Source organism: Nyctereutes procyonoides, unplaced genomic scaffold (genome assembly GCF_905146905.1).
Source record: "Nyctereutes procyonoides isolate TBG_1078 unplaced genomic scaffold, NYPRO_anot_genome, whole genome shotgun sequence".
Classification (NCBI taxonomy): domain Eukaryota; kingdom Metazoa; phylum Chordata; class Mammalia; order Carnivora; family Canidae; genus Nyctereutes; species Nyctereutes procyonoides.
In genome coordinates, this window is record NW_026575091.1 from 692,395 (window position 1) to 710,730 (window position 18,336).

Here is an 18,336-nt window from a genome sequence, read left to right on the forward strand (position 1 = left end):
CTCCGGGTGTCTACACTTGGTTAGCAAACCCAGTTATTGCTGAGACAGTGGCAGGGTCTGAAAAAGCTGCCTGCGATTGGGAAGCAGGGCCCTGGGCTGCTCTGAGGGGTGGGGGCAGGGGCGGTCCTGGAGCTTTTACGTTGCATCTGTCACACTGGACAGTGAATGAAATGCATCGTGAGGAAAAAAACCCAAACATCCCCTAAATTCAAATGCTGTTCTGTGTTGTGGCCTCTTCCTAACAGGTGAACGTTTACGTGCTGGGGAAGACGTTCCTTCTTCTGGCAAGAGAGCTCTGCATCAACGCGCCGGCGATAGGTATGCTGGGGCTGGCAGAGGGCAACAAGGTGCCCGGAGTGGGAGGGAGTCACGTGCAGGGGCCAGGGCCCCACCAGGTGGTAAGGAACGTCTGAGAAGTAGCCAAGACCCTGACAGTTTGGAGGTTACTCCTGGTTTAAAACAAGACTGCCCACGGTCTGTCCCCGGCAGGTGTGGAGGAGGACACGGAAGGAATACACCTGGTGGCAGGTGTCCCAGGGAAGGCAGGATCTCTGCACACAGAGTGGGGGTGTCGCTGGCCCGTTCCGTCTCCTCGGGAGCTTTACTGACAGGATTGTCTTCACAGTCCACTTGCAGGGGCTGCTCTCTGTTTTGCCCTTTACAAGTGTATTTCGTTTCAAGAAGGTGGAATGCAGGGCCAGGGAGGGTGGACCGGGGTTTAGTCCTGGATAACCCCCAGGGTGGTACCCTGGGGCTGAAAAGGCAGGGTCCGGCAGGATGGGGCGGGGTGGGGGGGTGCAGCTGCAGAGGTACACCAGGCTTGGGTGGTCTGCTCCCGGCCCAGACCCTGTCCAAGATGCCATTTCCTTGTCCCAAGTGACTCGGTCCCTCCCTCTGGGGGTCAAGCTAAGGGTTTTCAGAAGCAAAGCAACTGGCCCCAGAGCACACAGTCTGGGAAGACGGGCTCAAAGAGCCTGCGTTACCCTGAAGTACACCTGGGCAGGGGCTGTCTGGGGCCTGCCATGGAAGGTGCTGGCGAGCCTGAGGCAGGACATAGGTCCCCAGGGTCTGCAGCCTTGGGCCAGCAGAGAGCCCCACTTCACGCCACCACCCTCAAACCGGAGTCCAGTCCTACAGTAGGGCTTTGTCTCAGAGGTTGCGATGCATCACAAAGTATGACAGAAGCCGTCACCGGGCCTTTTCTAGAGCATTCTAGCGACAGACCCACAGCGGAAGCCAGCCTGCCAGCAGAGGGCAAGCTCAGGGACAGCCGACCTCCCCAGGGGGCAGTTTCTAACCAGGAAGCAGGGCTCAGCACTGGAGAGCTTTTTGTGTGCTGGAAGGAACACAGGGGAAGGCACCTGCCCCAGCCTCACGCTCCTTCCATCACTAATCTATCGGTAGCTCGTTTCACTGAAACTTTGTTATGAAAATCCAGGTAGACGTGCACTATTTTAGGTATTTTTTCCCAAATGTGGATTTGAAGGGAAGGTCTGGGCTAGGCGTCGTACCACTGTGAACTCATGAGGGTGGGATGGATGGCAAGGTCCCCAGAGCTAGCCCACGGTGTGGGCACCACTGGGAGGGGACCTGGATGAAGACTGCCTTGCGCCCCCAGATCTGCCCAGCAGCCAACACTCAGCACCCCAGGCTCTGGCTTTGCAGAGGAGCCTCTGGTTCCCAGCTCTGGGCTGCAGCTGACTAGTACGAGAGAAGTACAAAGTTGGCGAAGCCTTTAATGGGGTCAGGAAGGCAGCCAGCTGGGGGACGGGTAGCACAATCTCCTGCACGTCCCTTCCCGGCCGGACCAGCTGCAGAGAAAGGCTTTCTCCTGGTGCCCGGCAGAGGGCAGGGCGTCCACGCCAGCCCAGGGCCCCTCAGGCATAGAAGATGAGCTCGGGGATCTGCCCACCCTGGACCCCGGTCCCGTTGGTGCTGTCTGAGGAGCACTGGAACTGGAAGGTCACCTTCCCACACTGTACTTCCGTCATGCCTTCCTGCCCGAAATAGCTGAGCTCGCTGCCATCCAGGACGGCACTGGCTGTGTAGAAGGTGTCCTGCTCGACCTGCACGGGGTGTTCAAACCACACCGAGAAGGTGTTGCTGGAGCCGTCCGACACAAACTTGGTCAGGTTCTGAGCCAGGACCACCCCCAGCCTCTTGAGTTCAATCTTCACGCTGTACTCGGCTTTCCCGGAGCTGGACCCGTACAGGCCCAGCCCTGCAACAAACACCCTCCTGTCCACAGCAAACTGGATGCTGTCACAGCGCCCACGGTAGCGCCACTGGTTGCTGCGGTAGGCAGAAGACTGGAACCGGTGGCACCGCTGCGGGGCAAGGCCCTTCCTCTTGGTCAGGGGGAAGTTGAGGAGGGGCTTGTTGGCCGCCGTGTACCATAGGAAGATGTCGTGGGTCTCCTCCAGGGTCAGGATGTCTGACTGGGCTGCGCCGTTCGCAAACTCCTCCAGGGTCATGGTTGGAATTCGGACCAGATAGAGGGCCGGCCCCAAAACGTGCCTCTTGTTGCGTGGGGTGACCGGCAGGCCCTGCCTCTTGCACTCGGCTTCAGCCCAGTTCAGGACGGCCTCGAAGACCACGGCCTCCTTGGCGTTGAGGGCCTCCCGCGTCACGATGATTTCCAGAGTCTGCCAGTCGATTTCGCAGAAGCCTTCAGATCTCAGGGCCATCTCGGCCTGAGCGTCAATGACCTCCCAGCAGCGCTGGGTCAGCTCTGGCTCCTCAAACAGCCGGCTCTGGGACAGCAGGACACAGGCGTTCTTGGCTTCCAGGCTCGTCTCCAGGAAGGTGACACAGGCTTTTGCTAGCGCGGGGACAATGTACTTCTTGGCGGCGTAGAGAGTGGCCAGCACCGTGTCGGCCTCCAGGTCAATCTCGTCGCTGTACATGTACCTGGGCAGGGTGGGGACCGCGTCACAGGCTGCGTGGGCCCGGCCGCCGCCCCGCCCTGCCGCGGCCCTGCCCCGCGGCCCGCAGCATTCCCGCCTCCCCACCGGCGCCTCGGGCTGCACACGCACCTCAGCAGGATCAGGAAGGCCGCGGGCTCCACGTCGGGGATGTGGATCTCCGACTTGACTTCCGCCAGGTCGCCGTAGAACATGGCATAGAAGACGGAGCTACCCACGGCCAGGACGTACTGCGGGGAGACAGACAGAAGCTGCCCTGAGCCCCGCCCCGCGGAGGCCGGGGAGGGCCACCCCGGGGTGCCGGGCGGCTGGGCCGCGCCTCGGCTCACCTTGTGCGCGGGCACCCTGCGGGCCGCCCCCGGGGGCCCCACGATGAAGTGCACGTCGGCCATGAGCTCGTTGTTGAACATCAGCGCGTTCCTGCGAAGGGCAGAGGCGGGCTCGGGCTCGGGCTCGCGGGGGGCGCGGGGGGGGGGCAGGAGGGCGGGGGGGGGGCGGGGGCGCGGGGACGGGGGGGGCGCGGGGGCGCCGGGGGGCGCGGGGACCGGGGCGCCGCCCGGGCTCACCTCTCGCGCAGGGTCGGGTGGCAGGACTGCCAGTTGGGGCTCTCCAAGTTGTTGTTGTCGGGCGCGGGCGGCGCGGGCGCGGGCGGCGGCGGGGCGGGCGGCGGGGCGCTGGGCGGGCCCTTCCTGCCCGCGGCGGCGGCGGCGGCGGCGGCGGCGGCGGCGCTGGCGTTGCTGTTGGCGATGTCCGTGGCGGTGGCGGCGGCGGCCGCGGCGCCGGCGGCGGGGTACAGCTCCGCGGCCATCTTCGCGGGCAGGGCGGCCTCCGCGCGCGTCGGCGGCGCCCCGTGCACCCTCGCGCCGCGCCGGGGCCGGGGCCGGGGTCGGGGCCGGGGCCGGGGGGGCGGCTCGGCGAGCACCAGGAGCGCCGTGAGGCACTGCGCCACCCGGCCGTGCAGGCAGGCCAGGGGCAGCAGCATGGGGCCGCGGCGGGCGCTGCTGCCTCGGGCCGCCCCGCCCGCCCGCCCCGCCGCGCCCCGCCGGCGCGCAGCCCGAGCCCGAGCTGGAGCCCGAGCCCGAGCCCCAGCCGCAGCCGCAGCCGCAGCCCGCAGCGCGGCCGCAGGGGGCGCCGTCCGGCCCGCCCGAGCCCCTGCCGCCGCGGCGCCCGCACGTCACGCCCGTCACGGCCGGCCCCGCCCCCCGCGCGGGGGGGGGGGCGTGCGCGCTCCCGGGCCTGCGTCCCGCCACCCGCCCCTCCGCGACGGCGGCGTGCGCGCTCCCGGGCCTGCGTCCCGGCCCCGCCTCTCCGCCGGCGGGCTGGGGCGGGGCGGCAGGTGCGCAGGCGCGGGCGGGAGCGGGGGGCGCGCTGGCCCCGGCGCGGCGCTGTGGGGCGTCCAGGGCCCCCGCCCGGATGCGGGCACGCGCACGGCCCCTCGCAGGCCGGCCCCCGCTGGTGTCGCGGGGTCGCCCCCGCCCGCCGCGCCCTTCCCTGCCCTCTCCCGGGCCGTGTGTCCGGCGGCTCCGGGGCCTCGGAGAGCAGCGTCCTGCGCGGGGGCTGGGCCGGCGGGTCCCCCCACGGCGTCCACCCCGTGCCCCGCGCGCCCGCCCCGCCCCGCGGCCCCCGCGGCCCCTACTCCCTTGCGGTTGGGCTGTTGGTCGCCACTCGGCCCCCAAAAGACCTTTTTCCGGCGAAAAACACGCGCGTCTGCTATTACGGTTTTGGGCCGTTTCGCGAGGTGGAAGCCCGGGCCCCGGGGAATCCCTGGACACGGAGCTGTGCGCCTGGAAGCTGCTCGTGAGCGGCCGCCCCGCCCCGCCTGGGCCCGCCCCGCCTGGGCCCCCGCGCGGCCCCCACGGCCCTGGGGACCCGGAACGCCTCCGGGCGGCCGCTCGTCTCTGCTCCCTTCTGGGAACCAGGACGGGCAGCGGGTGGAAGGGCCCAGAGCGCAGCCAGGTGGGCCCCGAGCTGCGAGCTGCGAGCTGCGGGGAGGACACCGGTCCCGCGGCCCCTGCGGCTCACGGCCGACCCCGCCCGACGCTCTGCTGCGCCGTGCCCGAGGCTGCAGGCGCCCCTCCGCCTGGGCAGCCGGCTCCGGGAGGCCGGGCAGAGCGGGGCCGGGCAGAGCGGGGCGGGGCAGGCCGGGGCAGGCCGTGTGCGCGCGCCCCCTCGGGCCCCTCCGAGCCCCCCTGGCTGACAAACGGGGCCTGCAGGGAGGGCAGAGGGCGCAGCTCACGCGACACACTAGCAGGTGCAGCCACAGATGGTGGGAAGGCGCTCACCCCCCCCCCCCCGCGTGTCTACAGCCTGCGGCTGCTGTGCGGGCTCCGCACCCTGCCCCCGAGGCAGCTGTGGGACCGCCGAGGGTGGGCCACCCCCAGCCAGGGCCAGGCACGACTGGGAGGGGTCGCCCTGGCGGGCCGCTGTGCGCCATGTGCCCCCTGGGTCTGGAACACGCACGTCCCGTGGGGCCTGGTGAGGGGGGCGGCTCCTGCCCCAGGACTCGCACCAGGCCCCGCTGACGCAGCGTGTCTGCCGCAGACCCGTGCCTCTACATCCCCCGCTTTGCCCACCTGCTGGAGTTCGGTGAGAAGAACCACGAGGTGTCCATGACAGCCCTGAGGCTCTTGCAGAGGATGAAGAGGGATTGGATGCACACCGGCCGGCGGCCCTCGGGCCTCTGCGGAGCGGGTACGACGGCCCTGCGCCCACACCAGCCCCGCTGGCCGCAGGGTGGCTCCTGTCCTGACTTGGAGAGGCCAAGCGCGTGGGTGGGGGCGGGCGGTCTCCAGAGCTGACCTGGCCCCGGAGGACTCCCAGCTGCCCCCCACACTGACTCAGCCCCGGGGGGGGGGGGGGGGCAGGGCAGCACCCGTGGAGGCCGAGGCTGCGTCCAGGCCGCCCCCAGCGCCGAGTCCTCACTGCAGAGGGCGCCCCAGTCTTTCAGGCCGTCTCCTTAGCCCCCCAGAGGGCAGCTGCCCGGTCTCCCGTCTGAGCCCTCCCCCTGTGCCTGACACCCTGGGGTCTGACATAGCCCTGGGGCCTGGAGTCCGCCTGGCAGGCCCTGGCTCCTCTCTGGCGGCCCCGCCCCCAGCACCCCTGCCCCACTCCTTCCTGGAATGCCGAGGGTCTGCGTGCCTGCGCTCCTGCGCTCGGCCACCAGCAGGATCGTGTCCCCTCTCAGCCTGCGTTCCAGGCGCACGGCCAGCTCGGCCTCTCGTAGTCAGCCCACCCCCTTTGCTCTCTGACCTGGGCTGTGTCCCCACAACCCTTATCTCTGTGGACAACCACCAGGCTCCCCAGAGTTCACTCACTGACTTTGAGGGGGTGTGCAAGGTTCTCAGAGACGTGTTCTAACCCCCTTTTATTTGAGGAAGAATGTGTGGTGCAGCACCTCCTCCCTTTTTAAACCGTGGCGTAGTTGGATGGAAAGCAGCGTGTGGCTTTCGGGTGTTGGGACGGTCACATATACCACGTGACCGTTACCCGCGGTGAGGCCGGGGACTGGGCCGAGGCCCCCCCAGGCAGGGCTCTCACCGCCCCTGAGTACTGGGCTGCTGCTGCCTGTTCTGACTCTTGATTCCCCGTCGTGCTCCTCTCCAGCACTTCTGGTTGCAGCCAGGATGCACGATTTCCGGAGAACCGTCAAAGAGGTCATCAGCGTGGTCAAGGTGTGCGAGTCCACGCTGCGGAAGAGGTAGGTGGCGCTCGTTCCTGGCCTGGGGCTGCTCAGGGCCACCTCCTGGTCTGGGTCCAGCTCGGCGGGGGTCCTCGAGGGGCCTCCTGCCTCCCCTCCAGGGCGTCTTGGTCAGCCCTCCTGGTGCCACACCAGCTGCATCTGCCGTGGGGACACTTCCACCCCGAGTTTCTCTCTAAAATAGGTTGGGGTGGGCTGAGAGCCGACTGGCTGGTCGGGGAAGCCAGGCTCAGATGAGGGCCACCATGCCATGGGAGCAGGGGCTCACGGGCTCTGCTTTGGGATGCAGCGCTCGTGGAGCGGCACAGCTCAGCTCCAGCATGAGCTGCACGTGGGCTGTGACTGGAGAGTCACCAGCTCGACCGCAGGCAGCCCTTCGCTGTAGCTGTTTACACCACGAATCTGGAACATTTGATGGCTGTTTTTCGACTGAGGTCGTATCCCGCGGCAGTTTCCAAAGGCAGATTAAAAGGAAGTGTTTCACTCGTTTGATTTTTAAATTTATTTAAAATTTTTTAATTAAAATTTTAAAAAAATCAAATATTTTATTTATTTACTTATGAAAGGCAGAGAGAGAGAGAGAGAGAGAGAGGGGCAGAGACACAGGCAGAGAGAGAAGCAGGCTCCATGCAGGGAGCCCAACGCGGGACTCGATCCCGGGTCTCCAGGACCACACCCCAGGCTGAAGGCAGCACCAAACCGCTGAGCCACCCAGGCTGCCCCAAAATAAAAAGTTTTAGATGTTTTATAGGTCACATAAGACGTAGGTAATTTGTAGTCAGTGACCACCTAGGGCCTCCTTCCTTCTGGGCCTTCTCTGAGTCTCCCCGTGGGAGCGACGGGCGTGCGTGGCCTTTCCTCCCTGGGGCCTGGTGCTCGTAGCTGAGCGTGGCTGGGGTGCTGGGCTGGCTCTCTCCAAGGGCCCTGGGCCCCCTGCAACATCTCTTGTTCCAGGCTGACGGAGTTTGAAGACACACCCACGAGCCAGCTGACCGTGGACGAGTTCATGAGGATCGACCTGGAGGGGGAGTGTGACCCCCCTTCGTACACAGCCGGGCAGCGGAAGCTGCGCATGAAGCAGGTGAGCCCCCCGCCGGCCTGGCCCTGCCTTGCCCGTGTAGCCCGAGAGTATCTAGCAGCATTTTCTAGATCTCATGTTTCACGTTCTTATTTTGAAATAAGTGGCTCAGTTGCAAAGGCTAGACTGGGTCTGCGTCTACATGGCTTGCAGGGAGAGGTGGACAGACAGATGGTGGGGTGAGGCGCTGAGGGGTGCAGGAGGGGCACCGCTGCTGCCCACTAGGGGTGGCACACGGAGCGCCGGGTCTCGAGATGGTCCTCCCGCCTTCCCCGCAGCCGTTAGGGTCTGTGCCAGGCTCAGCCTTGGGTGCCTCGGGCACGGTGCCTTGGGCAAGTGCTGCCTTGCTGTGGGGCCCAGTTGTTAAGACTTATGTGGACGGCTGGGGACCCTGGGCCGCCGCATGTGGAGGGCCTCTGGGCACCCCGGAGGGGGCTGCTTCCCCGGCTGGTCTCCTCGTTTCTTTGCTGAACGTTCTCATTGCTTTGTTTCAGCTTGAACAAGTTCTGTCCAAGAAACTGGAGGAAGTCGAAGGTAACCAAGCGATCTTACGTTACAGACGCCGTCTCCTCCGAGAAGCGGGGTTTGTGCTTACTGTGTGCTTTTGTCACGTCAGGTGAGATATCCAGCTACCAGGATGCCATCGAGATCGAGCTGGAGAACAGCCGGCCGAAGGCGAAGGGCGCCCTCGCCACCCTGACTCGGGACGGTGAGTCCAGCCGCGACCCACACGGCCTCGAGGGGCCAGCCCCGCCCACTTCACCCCTGCCAGGCACAGGTGCAGGTACAGACCCTGTCTGTAGCCACAGGGTCCTACTTCACAGGGTCCCGCTTACTGCCCCGGCCGTTGGCCGCCTCCCGCTGTGACTTGCTATGCTGAATGTCTGGGGGCTCCCCCAGGTTCCAGGCCTTGGAGGGAAGCTGCTCCTCAGCACCTGGATCCTCCTTCCAGACTGTTACGCCCCCTCCCACCAGAATCCCTTCCTGCCGCCATTGCTTGCGACCTCCTCGGCCACCCTGGGGCTTCCTTCCCCACGTCACGGCTCCCCTGCACCTCTGTTTCCTACTGGGGCGTTGCGAAGCTGCGGTGTGTGTTCTTGGGTGGATCCTTCTGCGCACACGTGGTCTTTCTCTGCTGGACGCTGGCGCATCGCCATCCTACCCAGTCCTCTGGGGCTGTAGGTCTGCAGCTGGGCCCTGTTGCACGGCCTGTCTGTTGACCAGGACCAGGTGCTGAGTAGGCGCTGGAGCCAACGCTTCTCACCCACGCCTCAGATGGTCTGAGAGTAGCATCTCCGCCCCTTCTCTAGCCCAGGGTCTGCCACCGATCGTATTTCCTCGCACGATCTGAGGCGCCTCTTGCCCGCCTGCCCCAGCCCAGTGCCCTGTCGACTCCCTCCCGAGAGCGGGCGTCTCTGCGCCAGGCCACCCCCCTCCACTGCTGCCGTGAGCGGCGTCCTTCCCCTGGTTTCCAGGTGCTGCTCCTGTGCACTCGTGTGTCGGGAATTGTGTTTGGGCTCCTGGTACTGTGCTCTTGCTCACTGGGTTTTCCACGTGAGTGTGTGTTCTACAGAGAGGGCTGCCTTGTGCTTGTCACTGACGTTCGGGCCCCTGATGTCTCCTGCCACCAAGGCCAGGGCCCGGCCCTTCAGCGCCCTGCTGAGTTGCAGTGGTGGCGGCGGGCACATGGCCTGGCTGCCTGCGGGGCCTGGGTGCCGCCCAGGACACAGTGCAGGCTTTGGGCTGAGACGTCCTGGGAAGGACGTGCCCACCCACTGTCCTCCCTGGGTGTTGTGTCGGCTGTCGTTGAGCGTCTCTAACGTCTGGAGGGCTCGTGGAGAGAACATGGGGTTTTCTGGGCGTGGTGAGTGCAACCTGGCATCGGGCTGCCCTGTCCGGGCCCCACAGCAGACTTGGGCAGTCACGCGTCTCAGGATGCGTTTGATTTTGTGCCTCCCACAGATGTGTCCTTTTTCCACCTTTCTCCCCATGCCTGGGTTTTCCGGTTTTTGTAGCTAGTTAGAGATTTCCCGTGAGTGCCGTGTGCGTCGGTCGTAGATCGTGCTGCCTCCCGTGTGCTGAGTCAGCGACTCCTGCTTCTCCCTCTGCGCGCCTTCAGCCTCGCCGTATCCTGACCTCTGGGGTCACGGCTTGACGGATGTACTCTGGGGCTCCACGCGGCACGTGTGCCGGGCACCCCGAGCCTCGTCGGAGCCTCTGGGGCACTGAGTCTTGGCTGGCGTTTCTCTTTGGTTTTTTTGTTTGTTTGTTTGTTTTTAAGTATTATTTATTTATTTATTCATAGAGACACAGAGAGAGAGAGAGGCAGAGACACAGGCAGAGGGAGAACCAGGCTCCCTGCAGAGAGCCTGACGTGGGACTCGATCCTGGGTCTCCAGGATCACGCCCTGGGCTGCAGGCGGCGCTAAACCACTGCGCAACCGGGGCTGCCTTGGCGTTTCTCTTTGATGGTAAAGTTTACGTGAGGGGTTTACAGCCCCAGGGGGATGCCTTTGGTTTTCGGGTCTTGGTATAAATGTCCATGTTCATCAGTGTGCCCGGGGGTGTCACGGGCACTGTCCTCCGTGCCGTCTCCTGTGCGATTGTGCTTGGAGATGCCCACGGGACTGTGTGTCCCCCGGGGCGTCACCAGCTCTTCTGGTCCTCGTGCGCTCGCCTGCTAACCCCTTGAGGACGGAGGTGGCCAGTGTCAGCCTGTCCCCACTGTGACCCCCACAGCCCCCGTTTGCTGGTGGTGGGCGTGGGTGGTGTCACGCTCCGGGTGACATGGGAGGCCCTCCGCAGGTGTGCGTGTGCAGCTCTGCTCCCCGCCCCGGCCCTTCCCCCGGGCCTTCCTCTTCTGTATGGCACACACTTGGGTGCTGCCTTGTGAGCCGCCCCGCGGCTTTTCTCCTCTAGCGCTTGGGGCTCGTTCACATGTGGCCGAGTGACTTGTCGCGTGGTGTTCTCTGGACCCTGGGGAGGTCTGGCTTTGTGCCGTGGTTTTCTTCGTGCCATTTCTTAAGCAACACCTACCTGCATGCCCTGCCCCGGCCGTGAGGGAGCTCCCCACCTCCTGCCCCCTCTCAGCTTCTCACATGTGTTCCCCCAACAAGACCGTCGGGACACGTCCCTCTTCCTTGCTCCCCACAGTCTGGTTATCCAGACCATTTCTGTGTCATTGGGATGGCAGACGTGTCATCCCCTCTGTCTGGCCCGGGCCCAAAAGTAGGTGGGGTCGTCCAGCCCCCTTGGTCACAGGAGGCTGCCTGGCGAGGCCTCAGCTCCCGTGTTCCCTTGGCTCAGTGTGCCGTGCCGCCACGTGGTGTGCCGGGGAGGTGCAGGCAGCAGGGCTGGCCTCCTGCCGCCAGCCTCGCTGCGGGGACCTGAGGTGACACACAGTTCTGACGGCGAGGGCAGGCGGTTATTGGGAAGTGAGGGCGCCTGGAGGTGAATGAGGGGGCCTGGTGCTCGCGTGGGGTATGGTGGGTGTGGGGGGGTCCCGGGCGGGGGCAGGGGCGGGGGGAACAGCGCAGTCTGAGTCTGGTTGAAGGGGAGAGTTGACACGGGAGTGGGAGCCACCTGGGAGCAGTGAGGCCAGCGGGGAGGCCTCCAGGGCCCTGCCGGCGGGACGTGGCTGTGGATGCCCAGGGTGCGTGGCAGCTGAGGCCCGGGCCTGGCTCTCAGGCGGGGGTGCCCACACGTCCGGCGGAGGTGCAGCAGATGCATCAGGAAGGGCCGTCACTCCCACGATTTCTCTGCTCTCAGGGAATCGAATGGTTTCCCGTCCCCAGAGAAACATTTATCGTGACGTGTTTTCCTCACGTGAGTCTCGGTTCTTACCCAACTTTTAAGTATCGTGCGTTGGAAAAGTAGAGTAGGGTGTTCTGAGGTGTGCTTTTTTTTTTTCTTTTTTAAGATTTTTATTTAATTTATTCATGAGACACACAGAGAGTGGCAGAGACACAGGCAGAGGGAGAAGCAGGCTCCATGCAGGGAGCCCCACGTGGGGCTCGATCCCCAGGCAGGGATCACGCCGTGGGCTGAAGGCCGCCCTCAACCACTGAGCCGCCCAGGCGGCCCTGAGTGGGGGGCCGTCCAAACGTTAAAAATCAAAACGTTAAAATTCAAACGTTAAGAAATAAAAAAAAATAAAAACCGAACACTCATAGGTGACATTTTAGCAAATCCCGTGGAGGAGTAATCCACGTACGACGAACTATGAACCTGAAACGCAGCCCGGGGGTCCCTGGGTGGCTCGGGCGCTGAACGTGGGCTTCCGCTCAGGCTGTGCTCCCAGGGCCCTGGGATGGAGCCCTGTGTCGGCCCCTGCTCCGCGGGGAGTCTGCTGCTCCCTGCCCTGCCCCCGCGCTGTGCTGTGCGTGCGCTCTCTCTCTGCCTTTCTCAAATACGTGAATAAAACCTTTAAAAATGAAAAAATAAACTGCAGTCTTTGGTAAGTGTTGACAAACGCGCACACCACAAAACCGTTGCGGTGGCTGGGATTGCGAACGTGCGCACCCCGGCACCCCCGGGTCTCTGTCACCCCGCCCGGCTGCCAGCTGCCACCAGGGTCTCACATCTGTGGTGTGTCCTGGTTCCCCTTCGGCTCCTCTGCTCCGTGTGACTACGCGGGCCCGCGTGCACAGCTCCCCGTCTCTGGTGCCCTGAAGTCACCAGGTGTCGGGTCCAGCCGGGGCTGAAGGAACATTTGTGCGCAAGCGTCTGTGTGGACGTTTACCTGCTTCTGTCCTGGACAAGCACCGAGCTGCTCGGGTTGGCAGCCCGGCATGTGCCCCGGCCTTGGAGGAGCCACCCAGTGTCCCCTGACGTGGCTGTGGCCGCAGCCGCGCGTGTCCCCCCACTGGAGCAGGGGCTGCTCCCTGGCCCGCCGCTCCCGGCCCGGGGGGAGGGTGGCGCCCAGGGTGGCACAAGTCCCCGTGTAGGCCTTTCGCCCGCGTTCGGTCGAGGCGTGTGTTTTCCTGTTACAGAGCTTTGAGGGTTCTCTGCGGCTGCAGACACAGACGCTCACAGGAGGGCAGAGCCCGAGGGGCAGCAGTCCTGCTCGGGGGTGTTTCGTGGGTTGCTGCCGGCATCCCATCTGGGAAACTCGGCCTGATTCAAAGCCACAAACATTTTCTCCCTTTTTTTCTTAAAGCTTTTATGCTCTTAGCTCTTATTTTTATTTAGATTCAGTTTTTTTGCAGCATGAGGTGTAGGCCAAGGGCTCCTCGTGTGCACGTGGACATCGGGCAGCTGTGACAAGGTGCGACTCGGCTCCTAAGTTGGTGTCATAAATGCCTTTTGCAGCTGGACGGCCGTGTTTCTCTGCACAAAGGTGGGGCTCCCTGGCTTTCTGCCTGGTTCACAGGGTGTGTCAAATTGTATCTGTAGGCTCTGTCGAGGACACCACGTCCAGCTTATTTGGTGAGGAGGACCCCGAGGACGAGGAGCTGGAGGCTGTGGCCAGCCACCTGAACAAGGACTTTTACCAGGAGCTCCTTGGTGACAGCATTTCCAGCAGCTCTGAGGTGGCAGGAGGCGCCGAGGGTGGCAGCAGGCCCCCTGCCCTGGAGTCCCTGCTGGGGCCCCTGCCCACTGCAGCCAGCCTGGGCATCTCAGACTCCATTCGAGAGTGTATCTCCTCCCAGAGCCAGGACCCCAGTGAGTGCCTGGGAGCCCCGGGGAGGGGTGGGGCTGGGGAGGGGGTGCTCCTCTGGGTGGGTGGGGTGAGGCTGTGGCCGGCAGACCCCAGGTCCGGGTCACCCCTCCGCCTCCGTGGGAGGTGGAGGTGGAGGGCTGTGTGAGCCATCGTTGACCCCAGCGTGTGCTGACACCCCGAATACCAGCAGGGCTTGTCACCGCCTCCAGAACCCTCCTGCACGGGCCCAGGTCCCGGCCAGAGCCCGTGCTTGATTGGGTTGTGGCTGCCGCTCCCTCCTGTCTGTGTGTGAAGCCTGGGGCCAGCGTCTTCTCAGGGGACGGGGACTGGTTTCCCTCCAGCGTCTGCGTGAGCTGGAGGGCCAGTGCTGAGTGAGGGCGCAGTCCCCATGCTTGGCCCGACGTCCCCTGGCCCCCGCGCTGCCGGTGCTGAGCCGCCTGGGCAGGAGTGGCGCTGGCAGCTCTGGGAGGAAGGCCAGTTTGGCTCTGCTACCGTGTACTCCCAAGAGCAGGCTCTGGCCCTCTGCTAGGACAGGCTCCCCCAGGCCCCCCGGGCTGCAGACCTCTCCTGCCTGGTCTCCGGGCGCCTGGGACTTGGCCTCTGTCTGCTGGGAGCCTCTAGAGGGGTGCGGCTCAGACATTTATCACGTGCCTCTGGGCAGGCATGGTGGTGGCAGCTGTGCGCCTGCCCTGATGGCAGTGGCGTCTAGGGTGACTGACGGGGGGCGTCTAGTACAGACCGAGCTGTACTTAGGAGGCAGGAAGAGACCATTCTTGCGGGAGCTGAGGGAGGAGGCAGTGAGGCAGAGCAGGGAGGGGCATGAGCCGTGTGCCCGAGCGCCAGGGAGCCTGCAGAGCCGCAGTGTGCGGGAGAGCGTCCCAGCTGGCCCACGGGCTGTGGGTGGAGTTGGGCGGGCTCCGCAGAGGACCGCCTGGTGGTCAGGGGCCGCCAACAGCCGGGGCTGCCCCGGTTCCCGGGCTGAGCAGATCTCGCTGTTGACCCGGCTGGGGCAGGAGGAGGGTGGGTGGGGGTTTGATGATGTCCCAAGCGCATCGCCGAGGGCTCCCTGAGGGCCCTGTCCTGGGCCGGTGGGTGGAGAGCCAGATGACCCGCTCTCCCGCTCTGTAGGTGCTCCTGTCGTCGGGAGCCCAGAGGCCTGGTGGGGCTGCCTTGCCCGTGGCTCTGGTTTAGCCTCCTCCTTGCATGGAGCCCTGGGGTGTGAGCCACACACTGTGCGCACAGAGCGGGGACAAGGGGGCTTCCACGAGCCCTCGGCCCAAGCCCCCAAGACGGCCTAGAGGGTGTGTACACTTGTGCACCAGAGCTTGACCCCAAATGACACTGGTGCTGTGCTTCCCTTTAGCGGACCCGTGTGGGGACGGCGAGCTGGACCTCAGTGGCATCGATGACTTGGAGATTGACAGGGTGAGCATCCACACGCACTGAGCGCCCTGTCGGGAGCCCAAGGCTGCTGCGGACGTTCGTGCCCATGGGGCTGTGCTGGCTGTGCCGGCCCTGCCGGCCCTGCCCACACTGGTCCCCACAGGCTCGCAGTTGCTCAGCCAGCAGCCCTGGCCTCCCCAGGCAGGCAGGGCATCCCCCGTAGTGCCCCACATGGCCCCCGGGTCCCACGTCCCCGCATCTGGTCCGGCCTGGCCCCGGTGCCCGCATGCTGGTGTGGGGACACAGGCCCCTGCTGCTGGCCGTGTGCAGGCTGGAGGATGACAGGTGTCCTGCTTGGCTCCTGGTGGTGGGCCCGGGGTCCCGTGGGTCCGAGGCCACCCTTGACTGGCTTGTGCGGGTGGGGGCGCCCTGCTGGCTGAGACCTGAGTGTGCTGCTCTGCCCAGTACATCCTGAACGAGGCGGAAGCCCGCGTGAAGGCCGAGCTGTGGATGCGGGAGAATGCGGAGTACCTGCGGGAGCAGAGGGGTAAGTGCCTGCCCCCCGCCGGGGAGCCCAGGCCCCGGGGCCCACGCTCATCCTGCCATGTGTGGACTTTACAGAGAAAGAAGCAAGAATAGCGAAGGAGAAGGAGCTCGGCATCTACAAGGAGCACAAGGTAGGGCTCGCTCGCGTGTTGCGGGCCGGCCTGGGCCTCCAGTGGCGCGAGGGCTCCCAGGGTGGCAGCCTGGGACAGAGGAGGCCGGCCCCCCTCGGACAGATGCCGCCTCTGGGTCCCGGGAAAGCCTGCTTGTCTCGTGGTCAGTCCTGCTGGGGTCAGTCGTGGCTCCGCGGCTGCGCCGAGCAAGAGCGGCAAGAGTCGGGCACACCCCAGCCAGGTCTCTGCTCCACTCGAACCTTTCTGGCAGGGAGTCAAGGAGACCAGAGGCGGGCGTGGAGCTTGGGGTCGGGCCTTGGGACCCTTAACCACGTGGCAGGAAGGCTGGCGGGCAGGGGAGGGGGAGGTGGTGCGGGGCCCTGCACACCTCAGCTCCTTGGGTGGGGTCCCCAGCAGACTCTTATTGTCCAGCCCCCCCTCCCTGGTAGCCAGCTGTCTGTTCCCCAAATCCCACACAGCTCCTAGCGGATTTGCAGGCTTTGAGATCCCGCAGGGGTCGGTAACTCTCCTGTTTCCTTTGAGCCCAAGAAGTCTTGCAAGCGACGGGAGCCGATCCAGGCCAGCACGGCCGGGGAGGCCATTGAGAAGATGTTAGAGCAGAAGAAAATCTCCAGCAAGATCAACTACAGCGTGCTCAGGGATCTCAACAGCAAGGGCGGGGGCAGCGTGCCGGGGGAGGACACGAGGGCCGAGGAGCGCGCCAGCGCCCGGAAGCTGTCTCGGAGGAAGACACCTGCCAGCAGGAGCGGGGCTGACCCCGTGACCAGCGTGGGGAAGAGGTACTGCGCCAGGCGGGCCGGGTGTTGGGCCCGGGCAGGGGCGGGACGCCTGGGGGTGCTCTCACCACCCGAACGCTGGGAACGAACGTCTGGGGGCTGAGGAGGGGGCTCCTACCCCGGAAGGGGTCCTGAGGCCGCGGAGCGTGTTCCGCCTCAAGGCGCTCCCGAGGCAGCCTGTTCTCCTGGGAGGGGCCGTCCGTGCAGCCCTCCCCTGGCTGCGCACTGCTGCCTCTGCCGGGAAGGAAGAGCAGGGAGAGAGCCAAGAGCAGACTGCGCCCCTGGGGGCGGGGGAGGGTGGTGACAGATCAGGGCAGAAGCCACGGCCCGCGCTGTGGTCCCGAGGGTCCTGGCCATGCCGAGCTGGCCCTGGAGGTCGTGCACCTGGTGCAAAGGTGCCCCGGCCGGCCTGGGAGCTCGCGGGCTGCCCAGAGGGTATAGGTCTGTAGCAGTTTAATGCTGGTTCATCTGAGAAGCAGAAATATTCTAGTTTGCTTTATTTCCTCGTAACTCAGAGTAAATGTTTTCCAAGATTTTTGTGATGCTTCTTTTTTAAGATTTATTTAAGTCACATCTACACCTGATGTGGGGCTCGAACTCACGGCCCCTGAGTCATGCTCTCCCACCTGAGGCAGTCGGGTGCCCCTCGGAACACTTTTTATGACTTGATCCTTCTGTTCCCTCGATCCGCAAGTGCCCGGCACAGCCTGTCACTATCCAGCGTCCTGTGTTCCCTTCTGATTGTGGTCGGGGGCAGCGCACCCCCAGCCTATGCACACCCCCAGCGCATCTCCCGCCTATCGGTGGACCCTCAGACCATGAGAGACTCTCGGGGGACCCTGAGTCCTTGGGGGCTTTGCGTCCAACCCCCCAGGGTCTCCTTCCTCTCAGGCTGCCCTTTGGAGAGGGGGCGCACCACCCCCTTGCTGGGGCCCAGTCACCCTGTTCACGGTGCAGAGGGGCTGCCCAGAGCTGCGGCCCTGCCCTTGGCTGCCTGTGGACGGACAAGCCCGTCTCAGGGGTCTGCTGTGCTCCACCACTGCTAGTATGTCTACCCTCCAGGCGCTGGTAGGGTGAGCAGGCCGGGGGCCAGGGGGAGGGGCATGCTTTCCACACTCTCATTGGCCCCCGGGGGGGGGCTGCTGACAGCTGCCGGGGCTGCTTGCAAGGGACCAGGGGGTGGCCGGCGTCAGGCCCAGACCCCCACCTCCGTGCTGGCTGCCACACACGCCACTGACCACCATGAGGCCTCTCCAGCCGGTGGACGGACGGGCCAGCTTCCCACCTTCTGGCTCCAGTGGCTCTGGTCTCTGTTGGGCCTCAGGTGGTTGCTGCTGTGGCGTGAGCCTCCCACGGGAGCGCCTGTCCACCTGCTGCAAGCTGTTACAGCATCCATTCCCAGGGTCCCCGGGGCTTCTTGGCATGTCAGTCATGTGAGATCCTCCGGGATGCCTCCCCCACCAGAGGCCCTGGGGCAGGGTCCCTGAGCCTGGATGGCTTCTGTGGCCAGGGCGTAGGAGGGGGGGGTCTCAGGGGGGGTCCCACTGTCCCCCTGGACAGGCCAGCATCATCCGAGGAACGTTGGTAGGTGGCCCTTGCTCCTCTGTTCCTTGCGAGTGACGGTGTGGAAGGTGATCTGGCTTCTGTGTCTGGAGGAGGGACAGTAGAGCCGCCGTGTCACACTCGTCTTCCAGCCATAGGGATGATCAGGGCCAGGGATGGCCCAACGGGAGGCGTCTCCCACCGCAGCCATTGTCCGCGGTCCCCACTCGTTCTTCCTGAAGCAAACCACCCAGAACCCTGACCAGGAACAGCTGGGCAGACCGCCTGGAGAGCCCGCAAAGCAGTGCAATTTTAGGTTACCTTTAGAGAGAGAGGGAAAGGGAACGGGGGTGTGCACACAGGTGTGAGCAGGGGTAAGGAGAGGGGTGGGGAAGACTCAGGGCTCCATCCCACGGCACCCAGCCAACTGCCCCCAGGTACCCCCAGGCGCCCCTCCCTGATTTTAGGTTTTTATTCGTCAAATGACAAGCACGCATCAGACCTGCCTGGGGCTGTCTCCCGTTGGTCTGCATAGTGTTTAAGGTGAAATTTGGATTTGTTGGCAACATTAAAAAGTTTTCAGAGAAAAATCCTGAT

At 64.9% G+C, this 18,336-nt stretch overlaps 2 protein-coding genes across 4 annotated transcripts in view; one reads left to right on the forward strand and one right to left on the reverse strand.

Annotated features, from left to right (window-relative positions):
* LOC129514702 (transcription factor IIIB 90 kDa subunit) overlaps positions 1–18,336 on the forward strand; it is a 52,693-nt gene that overhangs the window by 31,932 nt on the left and 2,425 nt on the right. Inside the window, exons 5-15 of one of the 3 annotated variants that reach the window (XM_055333438.1) lie at positions 246–318; positions 5,466–5,615; positions 6,528–6,621; positions 7,576–7,702; positions 8,194–8,233; positions 8,316–8,408; positions 13,094–13,363; positions 14,725–14,786; positions 15,210–15,291; positions 15,366–15,421; positions 15,944–16,200. In XM_055333438.1, the coding sequence (XP_055189413.1) occupies positions 246–318; positions 5,466–5,615; positions 6,528–6,621; positions 7,576–7,702; positions 8,194–8,233; positions 8,316–8,408; positions 13,094–13,363; positions 14,725–14,786; positions 15,210–15,291; positions 15,366–15,421; positions 15,944–16,200 (1,304 nt within the window). The other 2 variants (XM_055333441.1, XM_055333439.1) reach the window with 2 other exon arrangements.
* LOC129514704 (BTB/POZ domain-containing protein 6) lies at positions 1,717–3,940 on the reverse strand. Its single transcript, XM_055333442.1, has 4 exons — positions 3,491–3,940; positions 3,254–3,344; positions 3,036–3,154; positions 1,717–2,910 (listed from the first exon to the last, which is right to left on the reverse strand). Exons 1-4 carry the CDS (start codon positions 3,904–3,906, stop codon positions 1,878–1,880), a joined length of 1,659 nt encoding a protein of 552 aa, XP_055189417.1. The 5' UTR covers positions 3,907–3,940; the 3' UTR covers positions 1,717–1,877.